The sequence below is a fragment of the Etheostoma cragini genome, chromosome 8 (assembly GCF_013103735.1).
Source record: "Etheostoma cragini isolate CJK2018 chromosome 8, CSU_Ecrag_1.0, whole genome shotgun sequence".
Lineage (NCBI taxonomy): Eukaryota > Metazoa > Chordata > Actinopteri > Perciformes > Percidae > Etheostoma > Etheostoma cragini.
In genome coordinates this window covers 2,612,854-2,634,232 of record NC_048414.1, presented here as the reverse complement: position 1 = coordinate 2,634,232, position 21,379 = coordinate 2,612,854, and the positions used below count along the sequence as shown (strand labels likewise).

General features: G+C 42.9%; 1 protein-coding gene across 2 annotated transcripts in view; it reads right to left on the bottom strand.

Moving 5' to 3' along the window:
* Positions 1-159: 159 nt before the first annotated feature.
* LOC117948830 (plasma membrane calcium-transporting ATPase 1-like) overlaps positions 160-21,379 on the bottom strand; it is a 33,792-nt gene continuing 12,572 nt past the window's right edge. The window contains exons 4-21 of one of the 2 annotated variants that reach the window (XM_034878700.1): positions 20,471-20,728; positions 19,100-19,225; positions 18,359-18,538; positions 17,396-17,422; positions 14,225-14,359; positions 12,058-12,272; positions 11,453-11,695; positions 10,856-11,097; positions 10,220-10,457; positions 9,678-9,857; positions 8,999-9,086; positions 8,014-8,120; positions 7,645-7,836; positions 5,827-6,040; positions 4,811-5,022; positions 3,693-3,800; positions 1,953-2,141; positions 160-631 (exon numbers count right to left, since the gene is read on the bottom strand). In XM_034878700.1, coding sequence (XP_034734591.1) covers positions 269-631; positions 1,953-2,141; positions 3,693-3,800; positions 4,811-5,022; positions 5,827-6,040; positions 7,645-7,836; positions 8,014-8,120; positions 8,999-9,086; positions 9,678-9,857; positions 10,220-10,457; positions 10,856-11,097; positions 11,453-11,695; positions 12,058-12,272; positions 14,225-14,359; positions 17,396-17,422; positions 18,359-18,538; positions 19,100-19,225; positions 20,471-20,728 — 3,317 coding nt within the window. In that variant the 3' untranslated portion in view covers positions 160-268. The remainder of the gene's footprint in view (positions 632-1,952; positions 2,142-3,692; positions 3,801-4,810; positions 5,023-5,826; positions 6,041-7,644; positions 7,837-8,013; positions 8,121-8,998; positions 9,087-9,677; positions 9,858-10,219; positions 10,458-10,855; positions 11,098-11,452; positions 11,696-12,057; positions 12,273-14,224; positions 14,360-17,395; positions 17,423-18,358; positions 18,539-19,099; positions 19,226-20,470; positions 20,729-21,379) is intronic. The other variant, XM_034878699.1, reaches the window with a different exon arrangement.

Sequence of the window (21,379 nt, the reverse complement as noted above, 5' to 3'; positions counted from 1 at the left end):
CGCCGCCGCCGCCGCCGCCGCCGCCGCCGCCGCCGCCGCCGCCGCCGCCGCTCAGCACACGACAACACAAACACATCTGGACACACTTCTTCGGACGAGAACCAATCACAAGAGTCTGTTTTTAAAAAAAGATAGTTTTTTTTTTTTTTTTTTTTTAACAATGATCTCAGAATAACCAGTTAACTCTTGCCGTGAAAACCCAGTAGCCTAAGGACAGACCATCATAACAGGAAGTGGTCCGGTCTTGTGGGGGGGGGGTGGGGGGGCTTCAGAGGGACGTCTCCAGGCTGTGCATCGGGCTCCCCGGACACGGCGAGTTGGGCGCGATCATGCCGGGCAGCGGGGCGATGTGCTCCGCGGCGTTGTTGTTCTGGTTGGGCGAGGGCGAGGGCGGGGGGGGCGGCAGCGTGGCGGAGAGTCCGGTCAGAGGGGGCGGGAGGACCATGGAGTTCCGCTTGATGGGGGGGTCGTCCTCGCACTCGGCCTCGTCGATCAGGGGGATGTGGTTCACCGAGTCCTCCATGCGGAACTCAGGGTGGCTCATGAAGCTGTGGATGGAGCTGCGGGACTCGGGCGTCTCCAGACCTTCGTAGGGGGACACGCTGTCTCTGAAGGCGTTCACTACACGGATCTGAGAGACAAGGGGGGGAAAACAGTCAGCTCAGGGTTTAATGTGGCTTCCATCGTGGTCTTTTTCTTAACTTAGTGCAGTCGGGATCATCACACAGAAGCCCAAGCCTTATGTCACACAGCTGCCAAGTCTCGAGAGTTAAAATACGGCCTGGTCTATAAGTGTTAAAGAATATAACATGTTGGTTTTATAGAGCTACATTTGTTTGCGAGAAAATAAATGATCCGAGAGAGGACAAAAGTTTCAGGGAAAAAGTCAAATTTGTTATAATCTCAAATATTGTTTTCTTAAATCGGTATTGTTGGGCTTAACAACTGGGCCCAAAGGTTGTTATTTTTGTTTAGGAAGGAAGTAGATTCACGATTGCAGTGTGAGTATCGAGTGTACTGGCGTCCTTGAGTGCCAAGAAAGGCGGCTTTTAAAAAATATAAATTATTCTTATTATTTATTACAGAACGTCCTGGAGACAAGACGCAGGCGAAGTACAGAGAGACAAGTCCCTTGCAGTGGATTACCAAAACCGTCACCCGCTCTGACACGAACGTATATCGACGTAGAAGCTGCTGACCTTCTTACTTTTTGAAGTCTCGGTGCTGCTCAACATAAAAGCTCTTAATGTGTAATCATACTTGTCGTATGAGTTGTTTCACGCCTCATTGCATCACTTTTGCTTTACAGGTATTGCAAACAGCAAGTTTGTTGTCCGTGTTACATATCTTGAAATACCGCCACACAGCCGACATGTTGGAAGTTTAAGTTGCTGGCGCTAATAAAAAAATAAAGCCAGTATCCGCCTTTGATAGGTTCCCCTCTCAGATGTAATGGTTTCTTCCTTGGCCCATGCTTAAAGCTTCATGAAAGTAAGAGTAAGAAGTAAGAAAGTCCGTTCTCGTTCCCCTGATCTGTGAAACTGGCTGACGTTGGTCCTCCTGACAGACCACTGGATGACCTGCCACTGCAGATAGCTCTCTTAAATTTCAATAAAGGAATATATATTATTATTATTATATAAGAAGAAGATCGCTCTGCCATTGGCTACAGTTAATCCAGTGGAGTACGTTTTTTTTTTTAAACTTCCTGTTCTCTTTTGTCTGGACGCAGAAACAAAAGATTTAAGTAAAAGTGACGTCTATGCGGAAAGATTTTGGAGGCTTAAACTGCTTGTCATGAAGTATTTTTTTTTGTCAAGATTATTTTCTTTCTGATTTTTTTGGGGGCTTTTCCACCTTTAAATGCACAGGTCAGCCAGGTGAAAAAGGGGAGAGCGATGGGGGGGGGGGGGGGGGGGGGGGGGGGGGGGGAGACATGCAGGGAGTCGTACCTGCGTGGAGATGCGGTTGAGGCCGCGGCACCACAGCACCTGGCCTCTTTTCAGCTCCATCTCAGCGTGGTCGATCTCGTCCTGGTCCTCCATCTCCTCCATCTCCGCCGCAGGGATCTCCTCCTGCTGCGTGCCGTGACCAGCCGTCTTCAGGAACCGCAGCCAGCGAGTAGGGACGCTGGACACCAGCTGAGAGGGGGACCGACACAAACGTTACACCCCAGTCTCACACAGCAGCGGCACTTCCTGTTCCCTCAACATGGTTTCTGACAGTTTCTCTTGTCTAATAATGAGATCCAGGGCGTTGCTTATATCCATACTCCCTGTTTTATCTGTGTATTTGATCCCATTTTAATAAGAGCAGCGTTTATTAAGTAACCGTTGATGTAAACTCTCTTCTCTCGCTCCTGGTTTTCGTTTCTTTTTTTAAATCCCTTTTCAGAGGAATAATGCTCATCCAGCTGTTGGACGGCTTTTTGGGTGAAACCTATGGAGACGTGTTGAGGTGCATTGACAGATCTTTAGTTCAAAACCAGCTGCAAATAGTCCGGATCAAAGGAAGTACATTTCCAGGATAAAGCCCCGGCATCCCGTTGTGTGTTGCTGTTCACCACGGTAAAACATTACAACAAACTTCGAGGTAGCTACACGCTCAAAACGGCAAGTTTTGAGGTAAATCTGGCAGGGAATGATTGTCAAGATTAACAAAGAATGTGTTTCCAATATTTCCTCTAATGGGACGTTTTGGGACGGATTGGTTGGATTGCTGTTGACAAAGTCCACGGCGATACACTGATTAGAGACAATGAGGTTTCACCATGTATCCAGCTAATTTAAGGTCATATTACTGCATTGTGTGAACAGTTAACTTCATTTAATATTGTATGTGGCGTTTTCTGTTGCGGGGTGCAAATGTTCCACCAAAACAAGTTCCTTCCAAGACTTTACAGAGCCATCGTCTTTGCGTCTGTAGTTTAGCAGCGCCCAAGACAACAGAGATTTGATTCAAAGAAATTCAAACAACCCAGATGTTTGTTCTCCTATCCCACAATGCATCTGTGGTGTAGCCACAGCGCAGTGGAGTAAAGTCTGGCTATGCGAGCCTATTAATCCGTTTGTGCCGGATGCTTCGCGCCGACACATTACATCTACCGCCGGTTACTGCGTTGCGCAACTCTGAACCTCCTGCCAGCTGCTGCGTGGCACAAAGGATCATCCAGAACTTCTTCTTCATCATCATCATCATCATCATCTACCACAGCCTCCCCCCCAAACTCCTCTCTATCTTCCAACTCAACGTCACTGCCCTCGCTGTCAAAATCCTCCTCTGTTGGAGCCATTTTCTCGCTCGTCTCTCAAAAATTCATAAACAAACGCACATGTTTGTCTGGTTGATTGACGTGATTTTCAACAAACCACAGTACATTTTGGTGGTCACGTGGCTTTAAATAGCCAACAAGACCCACCTCATGTGTGTTTGAACCAATGAAAGTGCGTTCTCGGCTGCACGCGTCATGGAAAGACCGACGAATACAAAACGCTGAGCCACGCAGCGGCCGGCAGGAGGTTCAGAGTTGCGAAACGCAGTAACCGGTGGTAGATGCAACTTGTCGGCGCGAAGCATCTGACACAAACGGGTTAAATCACAACGTCCCCAGTTCTAGTCTGGCTAGTAACGTCTGAAGTAGGTCACCCCCATCTCCCATCATTTCCTGTCTATAATGGTAAACAGCGTCTCACCTGTCCCCACAGGAGGCTGCCGAGACCCAGGAAGACACACCACAGCCACTGGTCGATGCTCAGCTGCACGCAGCTGAACGGTTTACCACCAAACTGCACGATGACGACCTGCAGGGAGAAAGAGAGAGACAACATCATACAGGGGAATCTTTTACCTCTCTTTTCCACTGTAAATTATTAGTGACCCCTCCCATCCATTACACAGCAAATTGGATCTCCTATCTTCAGGGTTAAAAAACATTGGGAACTGTACTTAAAAATGGAATGAAGGGCAAGACAGACGTCCGTAGTGCAGGTTTTATGCACAGCATTATGGCTGTAACGACATGCGATATGAGACCGAAAGATCAACACGCTGTTGCGCTGTGAGAAGGCACAATCGCGACACACACCAAACTCCCAGATCACATCACAAGTTGTGTTTTAAGCTCCTTTATTGCTGCTTGGGGAGAGCTACGTGACACATGAAACTATATTGATGAGGACCAGCGAGTTAAATCTGCCATCCGAGAGTTGCCCTACACCAGGCAGACACACAGCTGACCACCTGCAGGTGGAGGCGCCGGAGACGGGCTCGGACTCACACGCCGCTGTGTCAGTCCCGCAAGCAGTTTCAGGAAAGTGGCTGCATGTGTTCAACAATGCACGGAACATCAACACCGGTTCACGCCTACAGCTGTCTGTGGATAGGAAGGTCGGTGTGTGAGCCAGAGTCTCCTGCACAGGTGAAATGAGACTCCATTTCCTGTGCTGTCTTTTGGAAGGCTGGCCGCCAAAAATCGCACCTTACTAGCTAATTAATTAGCTTGAGTTAAACGCTACATAAGGTAGTGGCTTTTGTCTGGTGTGTGCGCCACTGTTTATGTGTTTATGTGTTGGCCTGCTCCCATATTTGGGTTGGGTGTGTTGTTTATCTGTTTATGTACTTTGTAAAGTCACTTTTTAATGAAATCTATTGTTGGTTTTGTCCGTCTTGGCTATGTACTTTTATAATGTCCAGTCTGTCTTGTATTCTTGTTGAAACCGAAGACAAAAGTTCACATCTGTGGACAGTAAAGTTTGTCGTATTTGTAAACTTGAGCCAGTGAAGCGACTGCTTTGGCCCCTTCACAGGTTACCTGTATGATGAAGGTTCCCAGGACGATGGAGCAGAAGATGGGGTTGTTGAAGACGCCCTCGAAGACGTTCCTCTCGCCATGAATCTTGCGGGCGTTGAGCTCGTTAAAGATCTGCATCAGGACAAAGGTGTTGAACACCATGGTGTAGTGCTCCGAGGACGGGGCGTGCAGCGGGGCGTTCCTGCCGCTGTCGAGGTTAAACAACTTCTCGCCTGCGAGAGGGAGAGTCGAAGAAAGCAGGGGAAGAAATCAACTGCATCTCTTCACCGGGGCTGCAACGGACCGTTTGATTAATTTCTTGATAAATGTCAGAAAACTGAAAAAACTATAATTTCCCTAAGCCCAGGATGACATTCTCAAATGTCTCAAATGTCTTGTTTTATCCACAACTCAAAAGATATTCAGTTTACTGTCACAGAGTTGTGACTAAAACCATTATGTACAATAAGTACACATTGCAATAATTTATCAGGTACATGTGCAATATCTGCCATTTCTTCACTGCTGCTATATATATTCACACTGTTCTTTAATTATGTTGACACAGCAATAACATAGCCTTTGTACAAACCATTGTTTTAGCAACAATCTTTTTAACCAATCTTAAATTTTAACATAATGTCACTTTACTTCTACTTAACCTTCTCATTTCTTGGACTGTAGCTTTGTTACATTTACACACTTACTGATTATCTTACTCTTCTTTTTACCTTGAATCTGACTGGGAGCAACTGCAAATTAAAAGTATTCTTAATCTGATAATTGAGAAACAAGAAAATATTCACCTTTAAGAAGCTGGAATCAGATAATTTTTACTCTTTTTAGATTGATTATGAAAATAGTTGGCGATTAAGTGAATCGTTGACTATTTATCAATTCATCTTTGCAGCTCTATTCTCCATGCTTGACGATCAAAATCCTGTTCATTAACACCAATAACGACTTAATGATTATTTTAAGTGCTTCGTAGTTAGGATTTTTCACAGGTTAGGGGAGGCTGTGGTGCATTCACTGACCTACAAAGAGCAGGGTGAAGATAACAGTCAACTGGTAGACGGCGTGTCCGAGGATGTTCTTCATCATGGTACGGGAAATGAGCGGCTTGTTGCGGCCGTACGGGCTCCTGAGCAGCAGCGCCTCGGTGGGCGGCTCGGTGGCGAGAGCCAGGGAAGCGAAGGTGTCCATGATGAGGTTGACCCACAACATCTGCACAGCTTTCAGAGGAGAATCCTGGAAACACACACAGTTGCTATGTGAAGACTAAAACCTGTCCCATGACCACATGCAACGATGATGAGACACAACAGCATCTCCTCATGGACTGTTTTAGAGCACAGGAGGTCTGGGACAAACTCAAAGTATGTGGTGTGAAGTTTAATGTGTCATATAAAAGTGTAATGTATTGTACAATGGACAACAGTGTTTTAGAAACAGATAAAGAGCTTTTACAGATTATAATATGTATAGTGTGTCTCAAATTATGGAAGACCAGATGCTTAATGACTATACAACAGACCTTTGTATCCAGCGATGACGTTTACAAGCAAATACTCGCCGAGCTGAGAAGGAGAAAAGCTCTGGACAAAAATCAGCTCCTTCCTTGGGAAATCATTAATTTGTAATTCTTCGCACTTTAAACTCTTAGCACTTTATAGTCTGTTCTTTGCACTTTATAATGTATGTTATGCTTTGTAAATTGTTATTTCTATTGTATTTTGTTTTATATTTCTCGCTCGCTAATGTTTAATTGTTATAACATGTATTTTGTAAAACTTCAATCAAATTCTTAAAAAAAAAAAAGAAACACACACAGACCGAAGACACAAAGACACAAAAACAAACACACACACACACACACACACACACACACACACACACACACACACACACACACACACACACACACACACACAGGCTGTCAGCAGACAAACCACAAGCGGCATCTATCTGGACTAAGTTTTTCACCTCATTTTAAAACCCCTGTCTTCACACTAAAAAATTATCTTGTCTTTGACGAGTCTATAGAGTCAACTTTTTTATTGAGAGTATTTAATTTTAGAGGTAATACTGATTGTATGTCATTTTGTATGCTTAATCTGTTGTGTTGATTTTATCCAGAGAAGTGTAAACCATGTCACCTCTCATGTTAATAAAGACACTTTAACTTTGACTCTGTCCTGTATAAATAAAAATAAAAAATCCACCATTATGGATATATTCTTTGATTTTGGGCGGCTAGAAAAAAATATCCTGACAATTACTAAATTAAAAGACATTCAAAACTCAGACCCTGAACATATTGAAAATCAAGCATTTCTAATGTATCAATTGAAGTCAAGATGCTGTTAAGACATATTTCTCCATAAATTCTGACAATGAATGATATGTCTGAGGTCAGGCCATCAGACTCAAAATTAAGCATTTCTACCGTATCAATTTAGAAAATTGCGAAAATTTAGTATTTCCAGTAGGGGAGACTGCATATGAGAAGGACACTTCGGACACAGTCCGCACCTAATTTGTCAGCCATTGTCCGAAGTAGGGCTGGGTACCAGACTTAGCTACTTTTAGGCACATTCGCAATTGTCTCAATAGTATTGAGTATCAAAAATGTTTTGTCTTTCAATACCATATTTGAACACTAAAGAAGTAAATCTTATCAGCATCAATGGAGATTTGTACTGTAATGTGTGTAAAGTTATAATTTATTTTGTTCAAACGGATTTTATGAACAGCTGCCAACTGGACTGGACTGGACTAGATTGCTAAGCCATTGTTATTCTGTCTAACCACCCCTAATGTAGGCGGCAGCGGCGGCGTCCGGCGGCTCTGACCTGTGTGATGCAGGCTCCGGTGAAGGCCACGATGACGGCGACGACATTGACGGTGAGCTGGAACTGCAGGAACTTGGAGATGCTGTCGTAGACGTTCCTGCCCCACATCACGGCCTTCACGATGCTGCTGAAGTTATCGTCTGTCAGGATGATGTCAGACGCCTCCTTCGCCACGTCCGTCCCGGCAATGCCCTGCAGAACACAGCACGCAGGTCAGCTTACATACACCTTGCAAACCTTGAAAATGTAAAGATTGCTAACTAAAAATTCCATCATAATTATTAACGCACTGATAACTGTATTTTCAGTTTTATAAATCAAGTCATAAGTGTTACAAAGTTAGCTAGAAGCATGAATGAAAATCTTTACCATGGCGAAGCCTACGTCCGCTTTCTTGAGGGCGGGGCCGTCGTTGGTGCCGTCTCCGGTTACCGCGACAACCTGCCTTTTCTCCAGCACAGTGCTGTCGATGATTCCTGAGATGACGACACACAGCGGAGACACACGTATGAACTAAAGAGGATGAAGATGAGTCCGAACTCTGACCGCCTTTAATGTACGCTTTTTCTCCTCATTGTGTTTTATCTCTTTTATTTTGTTTTTATTAGGGGTGTCGCCGACTAAGAAACACCTGAGTGACAAGTTGAGTTACCACATTAAAATATGCCAAGAAAAATCCATTTGGTAGCTGGCTGTAAATGTTTACATGCAAGAAAACTAAAAAACTGTTCACTACACTCAGGTGTTTCGGATCAGCGTACAGAAAAGGGGAAATTGTTTGTCTGGGAAGCACACACACAGCTCTCCATATGTCTTTTAAATTTTCTATTATGAAATAGCCAGTGAAATAAAGGCTTTTTAAACAATTTAGAAGAAGAAGGCCTTGGATTTCCCTTTTTTTCTATGCTCAATTGAATTCCCGACCCCAAAGACCACCTTGAACTTCCTGAGCGACTTTTTTGTCTTTCCATTATAACAGAAGTACAAAGAGTTGTTGCTATGAAGAGGAGACACCGTCGCGTCTTATCACATTGGTGAAAGCTGGTAGGTTTCAGAACGTTGCAGACTGGCAAGTCTGATCAAAGCGTTGATTATTTGGGGTGGCCCCTAGTTTTTATGTCTTTGTTTTGACTTCATATCAGCATTGTCTCTGACTTTCTATATATGATCACATTTTCTTTTACTGACTCTTAATTGTGTCTTCTAATCATGGATGTTTACATGCAAGAAAAGCCCTTTAATGTGGTTTACAAAATACGTCTTTCCTATGTCTTACCTGTCTTAGTCCCCAGCCTGTTTAACCCGTATGTCTGTCTCCCCCTGCCCTCTTTGACCTGCTTAGAGTGTTTCTAACCTTTGACCAGGGTGTGTTTGTCCGTTGGAGATGATCTGGCGAGGACTCTCAGCTTTGGCCAAATCTTATCAATACGCTCCTGCTCAATCTGCACAGAAAGAGAGAGAAGTATTAGTATAAGAAGAATAAAAATGTGAAGTATTAGTTGCAACACATTCACTTTAATCAGTTTAGCAGACTAAACTGCGGCTAGTGTCCCCTAAAGCAGTGGTGAGTACAGAGAGGGTTCATAAGAGAATCAAAAGGGGCTGCGAGAACATTTCCAGGGCAGGAAATAAGACCACAATTTTTCTAACTCACTGTTATATATCATCTACATTATGGATTCCGCACCCAGTCTTCAAAGTTTCTGTGTGAGTTGCACCTAAGTTAAGTTAAGTTTAATTATTTTCTTGGGGCAGGAAATAAGAAAATAAAAAGTCTACCAGGGAAAATAACTCACTTTTATTAAACAGCTAAAAAGAGGCTGCAGTGTTTATTACAGACTAAATATGAACATACTACATCCTGATGATTCAACCTTTATTAAAGTCTCGCCAGTAGGAGCTAGCTTGTTAAAGTTGACCTGAAGGAGGAGCCAAAAGAAATGTCGGGGATACGTTAAATCTATAACGCTAGATTCAGATTAGATTGTTTAAAATAGACACTGCTGTCTTCTGGTCCGCTCTGATTGTCTGACCTCTCCCTGCTCGTTGCGGATCCGCCGGTTGAACTCTTTGCCCTCCATACACAGGAAGTCGTCTCCAGGGTGCAGGATTCCACATTTTATGGCGATGGCCCGAGCAGTATTGATGTTGTCTCCGGTCACCATGCGGACAGTTATCCCGGCCCGCTGACACTTTCTGATGGCTTCCGGCACCTGATGAGTTTAAAACAAAATCAGAATTGTTTCTTTAAAATTCTCACACTTCATTAAGCATTCCCAAAATGCCTCTCCTCCAACAGAATGTCTCTGTCTGACCTCCATCTCAGACGGTCAGACTGTTTTTTTTTAACTTTAGGACGCTTAAATAAAATGCAGGCAATGGTTTTACAGGGGAAAAAACCTTTGTGTAGTTTTAGATTAAACATAAAAGAGTCTTAAACATTAAGAACAGAAGAGAGTGTTTCAGGAAGCTCCTCTTCAGGCCCTCAGTGAGTAGTAAATCACACAATGTGTACTTTTACTCCGATTGGCTAGTTTCCTCCGTGTGTCTCTTTGTAAAGACAGGGCTGACGTACCTCAGGTCGTACGGGATCCTCGATGCCAACCACGCCGATGCAGGTGAGGTTGGTGAGGATGTGGGCCTCATCATCCCAGTCAGGCTCTCCGTCAGCGTCAGGGAAGTCTCTGTAGGCCAGGCAGATGGTTCTGAGGCCCTCCGACGCCATCGGCTCGATCACCTTCCTCACCAGGTCATCTCGGTCCCGAGGTTTGAAGCTTTTGGCTTTGCCGGGCCCCATCACGATCTTAGAGCACCTGGAACCACAGAAAAGAAGAATAAAAATAATACATTTCTTTTACATAGCGCTTTAAAAAAGATACACAAAGGCACTTAACAAGGTAAAAACAAAGAAAAACAACAACAAGATCAGTATAAAAACAACAATAACTAGAGATAAATATTAAAAAGGCGCAGCAAAACAGCATAGACACAAATGGAAACAGCTAGGTTGATTACAGGTTAAAAAAAGCTTGAAACAGATTTTAAAGTTAGCAAGGGATGTGGAAAGTCTGACGTGTTGGCGGAGAGGGTTCCAGAGGGAAAGGCCCTGTCCCCCCAGGTTTGGTGCTAGGGGCGGGTAAGAGGGGAAAAGGGTAATTTAATCATCATCTAACTGAGCACAGAGCTGTGTGAGCAGCAGCAGTGAACCTACTTCCTGAGCAGGATCTCAGAAGCCCCCTTGCTGTACATTCGGTAGCTACCATCGGGGTTCTTTAGCACCGTGCTCATGGACTTCCTCACAGAGTTGAAGGTGTAGACCTTGAACAGTTTCTCTTCTGGTATTTCGTTGCGGATGGTCTGGTAGTCTCGGCGCAAGTCGAGGGAGAATCCCAGTAAGGCACATTCAGTCTTGTTTCCCACCTGGCGAGCCAGCCCGCCCTCCTTCTCTGGCGGCTGCAGGAAGCAGCAGCAGACAGGATGATAATTAACATGACAAGTTTTTGATTTTAATGACAAATCAGAAAATCAGGTGTGGGGATTAACCTTGCAAATGCAGCAGCAGATGAAAATAACATTAATCTAACTAGGGTTCTCCTTGACTAAAGCAATTCTAGGTCAACTACACTCTTATGAGAGGAGAGGAAACTCTGAAAGCTGAACCTGTCGCTGTGATCTGTGTTGTGGATCCAGGAGACAGTGATCAGATGAGTCCTGAGCTACTCTGACATCTCTCCAAACTAACCGGCTCTCTCAGCCAAATGCTTAACTCACAGAGCTTTCAGAACGGACGCCTATTTTTACAGCTCACCATAATCTTGCTAGTGTAGGCGCAATTGACCCCGATGCCCTGGACTAACAGGTCCAGGACCACGGCAGGGATCAGGTCTGGCTCCGGCAACTTTTTGTAGTAACGACTTGCGATGTAAGTCTGCACCACCGTCATGCGGTTCATAGTGAGCGTGCCCGTCTTGTCGGAGCAGATGGCCGTGGCATTGCCCATCGTCTCACATGCATCCAGGTGGCGGACCAGGTTGTTGTCCTTCATCATTTTCTGAAAAAAAAAAAGAAGGCAAATACCGTTACTGAGTCTGAGCTCTTTATTCAAAATGTACTAAAAGAATAAACAGCGTTTGCTTCGTAATTGTCTGGAGGGGCTCGAATGGGTCCATCAGTACTTATCTGAGGGGGGTCACTGCTCTAACAAAGGGGGTGAAAAAATTATATTAAAAAGACATTAGAACTGTTACTTGACATAAAACCAATGTCAGTTTCAATAACACTAACCTAATGTCCCAAACCTAAAAAAAGATCAAGAGAACATGATCTGACGGAATGTTTTCAGGCTGGCACGCTGCAGACAGACTGCATGTGTTCAGAGTGACAGGCTGTGTAATGCTGTATATACCAACAGACCTTGACTGAATAGGCCAGGGAGATGGTGACGGCCAGAGGAAGACCTTCGGGCACGGCCACCACCAGCACCGTCACACCGATGATGAAGAACTTGACAAAGAACTGCACGTAGATGGGCAGACACTCGTTGGTGAAGTGGACCCCCTGAATCACGAAGGTATCGATTAGGAAGCGAGTGATGAGGATGAGAACAGTGAGAGACGACATGAACAGACCTGAAGAGAGAGAGAGCAACATAGTAAGTTCAGTTCCGCTATAAACCTGATCACAGAATAGAATAGGATATACTTATTACCTAAAAGGGGAAATTTATCTTGGGCATTGTGTTATAGTCGGCAGAGAAACCATCCTAAGAATCAACAAATAATCACCATAAAACATCTTAGGACATGAAGGAGGACAGATATGACTTTACAGACAATACTACATCTTAAAAAGGGTCTATAAGAATTAACAACACACAATACAACAACACAAATGCTAGTGTATTTACTGCAATTTGCTCTGTTACACATGCACACATTTAAGAGTAGGCTTAAGACTTTCCTCTTTGATAAAGCTTATAGTTAGGGCTGGCTCAGGAGAGTCCTGAACCATCCCTTAGTTATGCCGCTATAGGCCTAGACTGCTGGGGGACTTCCCATAATGCACTGAGCACCTCTCTCCTCCTCCTCCCCTCCATCTGTATGCAACCTCATCCCATTAATGCATGTTACTAACTTCTTTTTGTGCTCTCTCGCCCCTCTCCTCCTATCACTTCCTGCAAGTGTTTCTGGCTTTGGAGCTGTGGAGTCTGGAGCTGTGGTTGGAGTAACCAGCTGCCTCCATGTTCCTGATCGACAACCTCTGCTACAATTCTCCATGTCTCTCTCTCTCTCTGTCTCTCTCTCACCCCCAACCGGTCGAGGCAGATGACCGCCCACCCTGAGCCGTGGTTCTGCTCGGGGTTTCTGCCTCTTAAAAGGAAGTTTTCCCTTGCCTCTGTCGCCTAGTGCTTGCTCTTGGTGGAGATTGTTGAGTTTCTGTAAATAACATCACAGAGTACTGTCTAGACCTGCTCTTTTGTGAAAAGCGCAAGGAGATAACTGTTGTTATGATTTAGCGCTATATAAATAAAATGGAATCGATATAGTATAGTACCTATACATGCACTAAATGGAGTAGGACAGAGTTATTGTTGTAGCGTTCTACACCAACTTTCATACAGGAAAAGGACAACACATACAGGAGTGGGACATCACTGTTTTACCACACTCACACAAAGTAGCAATTATGATGCCTTGTGCTAGTTTGAAGCAACAGATTGTAGCACTATGCCCAGGACAAATGTCCCCTTGAACTTCTGCTGAAAAGAATTCAAAACTGTATCTTTTGATAAGCAAATTTTATCAACTTCTGAATTCCAACTCAGACCAAAGATTGGATTTAAAGTTAAAACTTGCAACGGCTAACGACGTGCCAACTTGCAACGATCTAAAACCTGCCACTTTATACCAATGCGACTAGATGAGCTGGTGTGCCTTTCCCATAGCAACAACTCTTTGTACTTCCGTTCTAACTTCTGACTTTCAGGCTTTTTTGTAGCTGGATTTATCATTTGTCGCGTCTTAAAATATGAATGTAGATAAAGATAGTGAGATCCTTGCAACAGTTGAATTGTGTAGTAGTTATAAAATAAGAAAAGGCTTCTTTTTTTTTCTGAGTAAGTGCTTTGTTCTAACGCCGCTCCATCTATTCAGTCAATCTCTAGCTTGCTCGACCATATACTGTGCTTGCAGGCGGTCTTCAAGGCTCGGACCAAAACTCTGGCATTTTGACCAGTTGGCCAGCTGACTTCCCTATTGACTGTTAAAACATGACAAGGGTCAAGGGTGACATCCCTTTCATTCTGAAAACGAGCCACTTGACAACCTGTCACAGGTGACGCCATCAGCTTGGCTGAGTTGAGCTGAGGCGGGTTTCCTGTTCTGAGTTAACAAATCTGTCATGTCCACCAGATGTGGCGGCTTTCCTTTTATTGAATGTCCAGTGGATTGTATCATTGTTGAAGAGCACAGAAAAAAAGTGGACTCCACTCACAGCAAGGTGGTGTTCAACCCTCACATGAGGTCTACATCACTGTGAAATCAACACTCTGTTCACCATTTATCGGAGTCTCTGCTCGTACCTGCTTTGCCGATCTGCACAGCCAGTTTGGTCAGCTTCCCTTGGAGGACCGACTTGTCCTTCTTTGGTAGTTTTTTCTTCGGTTCTCCGTCCTCGTTGAGCGGACGCATCTCCGTGGCTCCATCCTTGTTTTTGGCTTCAGAGGAAACAGGAAGTTAGTAAAACACACAGGTGTTTAGACACCACCTGTCAAAACTTCTGCTTCTGACATTTCAAGTCAAGTCAATTTTATTTAAAAGGGTCTGCCATACATCCTAAATTAAAGCTACTATTCAAACAATGAAATAATTGTGTTTAGAAATTCAGACAACTGCTTCTATTTTGCTGTTAATCTTTTTCCTCGCAATCGGTGCCGTTGATAAAATCAACACTTCCAGTAGATATATTTAAAATGAAAATGCATTGAAAATTGAGAATTGAAAGACATGATCTTATGGAAAGTTCCCCTTGCCAAGCTCTAGGTATGGTGACGGCTATGTGATGATGTGGGGCTATTTTTAAAGGGGCGCTAAAGGGGCGTTTGGCCATTTATTCTGTGGTTTCTAGCAGGTTTTTTAACATCATATAACCATTCCAATGACTCTGAAGCTGTTCAGTTTAGGTAAATTAAGCTAAAGAAAAAAACTGCATAGTTCCACTTTAATTCCAAAGACCAAGTGAACTCTATCAGGATGCATAGTATCCTGGATCCATAAAATAACTGGCCTTTATGGGAATTATTATATGCATTAACACAGGAGTGTGTCTACTTGTGCCCTCCTGTATTTGAAAGAAAGAAAATGTATTTATTTACAATACATTATTCATTAACAAAGCAAATTGGTGTCCTTAAAAGATTGGATTTTTCCTTTTTTAATTAAGGCATGAAGATCAATTTACAAAAGATATTTTTTATTTCTCTTTCTAGTTAACTTTAGTATGGGTGTGTAAACTTATGCAAGCCACTGTACTCCCCCCCCCCCAGGCAATAGCCGACCCGCGTTAACCGATTGTTATCCTATAACCATTAAGCAGGCAACGGAGTTCCAGTTCAACCGTCCAGGACGCTCGGGTATACTTTCTGCGCTTTGCGTCTGCGGTCAGCTGCGTACTATCCGTGCCGCCACAATGTTCCGTTTATTGTAGTAGACACATGCAGTCACTTTCCTGGAACCGCTTGCCCAGCTGTCTTGTCTCCAACACATCCACCTGCGAGGTTGTCAGCTGTGCGTCTGCCTAGCATACTATGTGTGTGTAGGAAGGCAGATTTAACTCGCCAATCCTCTTCAATATAGTGCCACGTGTCACTTAGGTCTCTGCTCTAAGCACCGTCCAGTAGAGACTAACATAGCAGAAAAAAAGAGCTTAAATGTAACTTACTAGTGCAGAGTTAGAATGACCAAGTTAATTAGCACTTAAGAAATAAATTGTACAATAAACAATTTTTCTTTCACGGTGCAAAAAAATTCTAAACTTTTTTTTAATGTTTTAGTAATCTTTTTAACTGTTAGCTGATAGCATTAATCAGTCAAACTTCAAATAAAGGCATGTGTCTAAGCAGTTAAATTAAATAATTACCCGGTCAACTATCACTTCAACTATGGCAGCCCAAAAAACACAAAATCATACACTAAAGTATGTTACAATTTCCTCCATGAACATTTGTTGCACCTTTCCTATTTATCCCACAGTAGGACCATCACTCACGAACAGACACGTCAACATCTAAGTTGACATTTTGTCATCAGGACAAATCATCAGTTTTATGATCATTAGTCATTATTAAACTTGTTAACATAGTGAAGTGTCAGTCAGAGTTTGTGACAAGGTGACCAGGTGAGGGTGGGGCCATAAAGGGGTAGGGGGTGTTTATCTAATCCCAGCCCGGGTTTATTGTGTTGTGTTGGGTACCTTCATGTACAATATATAGAGGTCTGAACAGAACTCCAAACTAACCTACTAACAAACAAACTAATCAACCAACCAAAACACATCATCTCACTCTCTGTTCCCACTGGATCTTCATGGTAAAAATAAACCACGCTACAAACAGAATCAACTGGCAACTTAGCTCTGTGACAGAGAGTGAGGGTATCTGCAGAGGTGTGTGTGTGTGTGTGTGTGTGTGAGTGTGTGTGTGTGTGTGTGTGTGTGTGTGTGTGTGTGTGAGAGAGAGCGTGCTGATCCCAGCTCAGTAATGAGGTTATTAGTGGACAGGCAGCAGCAGCAGCAGGCAGGAGAAGAAAGCAGCTGCCGAGCTTAAGGCCGATAATCTTCTTGGTCCTAATCACCATCAACAGAGTCAGGAGCACCTGCTGCTGCTGCTGCTGCTCAGACCACAGGGACATCCACTGCACAGTGTGGGGCTACATGGACCTCAAGGAGCCAGGACCAGGTCCACCTGAGACCCTTGATCCCTTATACTGCAGGATCTCTGACTAGCTTGATCAGAACCACCTCTCCTAAACCAACATGAGTTTTTCAATTAGATGATCTGATTGTCCTGCATGGCATGGAGCACAGACTGTATTGGCTTAAAAGACAGCAACAGCAAAGAAGATCATGATGTACAGATTTATATATCAGAAATTCCCTGTTATGAAGGATGTAGGACATGAAGCTGCATGCTAACGTCAAGGAAACCTGTAATCTTAGTTGTAGATGTTGTTAATTTTGCCCCTATTTCTGCTGGTTGTATGTTCCGGTTGTGTAGTTTTCAGCCCGAATTCCCCCTTTAACTGAATTTTGTGGAATATTGTTAATGTGGAATAGGTGTGAGTAGGTCTGTGTATATGTATTACTACATTTATGAATTAATTAAGCTATTCAGAGCTGGCCTTACTGCATAATTGGGAGGAGAAACACCTCGACAATCATTAGGAGAGAACTAATCAGCTCTGACTGTGCGACACTATCTGAATGATGACAGTCTGTTTTCTCCACAGGTTCCATCATTCACTCACAGAGCACAGTAACATGTGCTGTGTACACAGATGAATGAAAACATTAATGGGATGGCAGCTCAATGACAAAACGTATGTTACAAAGCTGCGGTTCTTCAGCTCAAAACCACCATGAAGAAACCAGGACCCACAATCCACAGTGACAAGTACAGCTAAACCAGCCAGCCTTCACATCTACTCCGAGTCATAAACAGAAACTCTCAGTACTGAAGCAGTGATGTGCTGCTCACCTTTCTTTCCTTTGTCTTCTCTTTTACCTATAAAGGCAAGACATTCAACAGTCGTTAGTTAGTCATAAATATGGAACAAAACATTAATAAAAAGCATTCATAAATTTTACAGGCCACAAGTCCAATGGGAACCTCCACCAGGCCAAAAATAATATTTTAATGCCAAAAATAACGCCAAATACCCATCCAGCGTTTCCCCTATATTTAATTCTACAGTGGCGCACCGCCATGAGTCTGTGAACAAGACAAAGTTCCCGTGGTTAATTCACATGTTATAACACCAGGACATCCAAGTGTCTGTTATCCAAACTGCTGAAGTCTGTTGAACAGGAGACGTGTAGAGAAAGTTGTGGGTAGCCAGCCGGTTACAAACAAGCTGAGACTCCGAAGTAAGTGAAACGCTAACATTTCTTTGCTTAGCTAGACCAGAGAATAGACGGCCAAAGCAGATCGGTGACGCATGATGGTGATGGTAAGTTTGCTAAATTTAAACCACTTATGCTTCATCTACACACTCCTGTCACAGCGTGGGAAAGACCGTTGCAGTTGCTGGATATTTGGCTTATTTTCTGTAATCATTTTAGCATGAAAGCACAGATATATTAGAAATCTATCTACTGTGGTCTGATCTTTATCTTATCTTATAATAAAAGTGTATCTGCTCTGTGAGATGGTAGAGTGACAGAAAACCGCCACTTTAAAAAACAGTGTTGATGTGGAGTGACTATTAGATGTTTACCTCTAATGGTCAGGAGCAGTGTTGTTGTTATTAAAGTGAAATATGAAGTCTGTCTAAATTTACAGGCCGAGGGGACATTTCTTAGTTCGGTTATGTCTGTGATCTACAAATGTCAACTAGTACGTCTCTTAATTAAGAACTAAACAGGGAAATATGATTAGAAATGGTAAGCAGCATCCTGTTCCTCTTAAGACTAAACAGATTGCTTTGTATTCTGAACTTACTTCTCTTGTCCCTCTTCTTTTTCCGCTCCTCCTTCTTCTCTTTCTCAGCCTTCTCCTCACCCTCAGCTTCACCGATATCTTCTTCACCAGCACCAAGCAGCGTGAAGATGATTCCAGTCTGAGAGTTCACACCTACAGCGGTAACCAACATCTTGCCAGAGCCCTCCATCACATGGGTCCCTGAGGGAGAGATGAGTTAGTTTAGTTTACCTGCCGTGTTGGAGGCAAGGCTTGGAGAATTGTGTGACTCAAAGCAGTGAAATAGTTGTCATATCCCACTCTCTGTCATAGAAACACTACTCTAACCATAGCAGCCTATGCCTGGTTATTGGGTGCAGCTTAGATCAGAAAATATTGCTTTCTTGTGGATAACATGAATACATTTTGTAACACATTGTTGTGAAATTACATAGACAAGAATGGAATATGTTGCCCACCAATAAATAAAACAGTTTTCAATACATTATACGTTCTCATCTCTTAATTTTAATAGGACACATTACAATGTTGTTAAGAATAGTTAAAAACCTATATAAGGCTACATGATAAGTAATGTTTAGATCATTTCTTTGGTATTTGTATTATTATTTCAGCGTAAGAAGAGGTGTATTGTTCCGTCTGTAGGTGTGAAAACCAAAGAGATGAACATCAGCAGCAGAAACTGGCTGACCGAGACAGTGACAGCTCAGGTCACACCGAACCCGGCTGTAATTTGACGTGAATGGAGAAGAGTGGAAGCACCTGACAGCAACATGGGGTCTTTGTCGACAGTCTTCTTGACATGATCCGATTCTCCTGTCAGAGCGCTCTCGTCAATCTTCAGATCGTTGCCCTGAATCAGGACGCCGTCAGTAGGCAGGAGGTCACCTGGAACACCAACAACACACACACACACACACACACAAACACACACACACACACACAGGTTCACTGTAATCACAGCTCACCCATCCGGCCGTTACAGGTTACATCATCATTACATTGTGTTGGTCATATGAACATCAACAATCTTTGGTACGGAGCTTCTCCAAAATCACACTAAAATTATTTCAATTTTAACATTTTAATACTTTTCAATGAGAAAGACACAAAATTGATCATCCCCTTTAATATAGTGTATCATAGCGCAATATCAGTACAGAAATAATCACAATTAGATATTTTCTTCACATCGTAAAGCCCTAAACAAAATCAACCAAAGTAGCAGACAGGGTGGAAACATTTTATAATTTTTTTGTTTTCTGCTGATTATGAAATAGTGATGTTGAGAAACAAACAGAGAAACTGTTTTATTAATATTAGATCTTAACATTATATTTCTATCTTATTCTGTCACTATAAGAAAACTACAATAATTCCTCTGCAGCTTTTAAAATAAGACCATTACTTTAAACAATCCGTATGATAAAGCTGACAGTAGGCTCTGTGGATAATCCAGAAGAACAAGAGAAATAAACCACTGCTGTTGAGGTTGTTATTGTTTATTCTTTAAGGACCAAAATTTACATTCTATTCACTTCCTTTATTTTGTGGTGGCAGTACGAACTGAACGTTATCTCAAATGCATCACACAACTAACTAACCATTTAAAGATTTTCCAATAGTAGTTCCCATAGAACACCAGAGTTTCATTACACTACACTCATTGCATTCATATTTTAGATGGTTTTGTCCAAAATAATTTAACAATAAATGCATTCAAACTAAAAAAAGAACAAGAGCTGGATATCATGTTATTTAAAAAAATTGGAAGTGTAACTTTTCCAAAAACAACAACTAAAAGCGGCAAGTCTCTTCTTCTTTTTTGGCAGTGGAAGATGGGAAGGGACTCTGGGACACTCTGGGTCCAGAACTTCAACAATACTTCTTTTAACTTTGAGGAATGAATAGAAACATGGTTGTCTACAAAAATCTTTTTTTTAAATGAACAAAAGAAGTAAAAAAAGTTGCATAAACTGTCAATTCAAGCAGATTTGATGTCAACTTTTAGTAGCTAACCATGTTGTGATGGTCTGCGCTACGGACACATTACAGTACCAGAGCAGCAGGTTGATATCCAGTCATCAGTGGTAAACTCAGCTGTAGATTAGAGCGTGCTTTTCGTTCTCTCACCGTATTTGACCTGTGCGATGTCTCCCACCACCATCTCGGACACTTTGATCTGGATCACCTGCCCCCCTCGGATGACGGTGAACTTCTGCTCCTGCTCGATGCGGCTCTGGAGGCCGCGGAACTGCTTCTCTTTGCTCCAGTCGTTGAAGGCCGTCACCAGGACAACGCAGACCACCGACAGCAGGATGGCAGCACCTTCGATCCATCCAGCCTCCTCTTCAGTCTCTGCATCGACGCTGCCAGCCGCTTTGCCACAGTCTGAACAGAGACAACGCAGGCTGCAGTTTTAGTTTTTGTTCCTCTGCTTATTTATACACTCAAACAGTGCAGCCTGAAAGGAAATGACCTCTGAGCTTACTGTACAGGTGGATTATCGTTTCTAAGAACAAGTTTCTCTAAATTTGGGTGGAAGTGACACACTGCTACTTTGATGTAAAACTTTAGCTTGGCCCAGTGGTTCTGAGCTTTTAGTTTAACAAGTTGGTACCTTTAAATGAAATGTTTTTTAAGAGGGACAAGAAAAAACACTGTTTTATAAAAACTACAGAAACAGAACGTGTGCACATTTTTCCCCCCTGAGAAATAAAACTAAATGTTTTGGTACTGAAGGAATGTATTTATTTCAGTGTAGTTCTGTTTATCAATGAAGTATATGAACTATGCTGCAGACTGGAGTCTTTGCTTACTGTAGATATGAACCAGTGATAGTTCTTTTATGTGAATGGGCCAAATACAAATAAAGGCCCGTCCACACCAAAAACCATAACCACAAGTATAACTGTAACAATGTGAGCATACACACTGTTGAACAATTAACGCTCTGCAAACAGTAGCGTGAAGCACGCGCAGCACACTCCAGCTGATACATAATACACTATTACAGCAGACGTTGCAAAGTCAAATTATAGG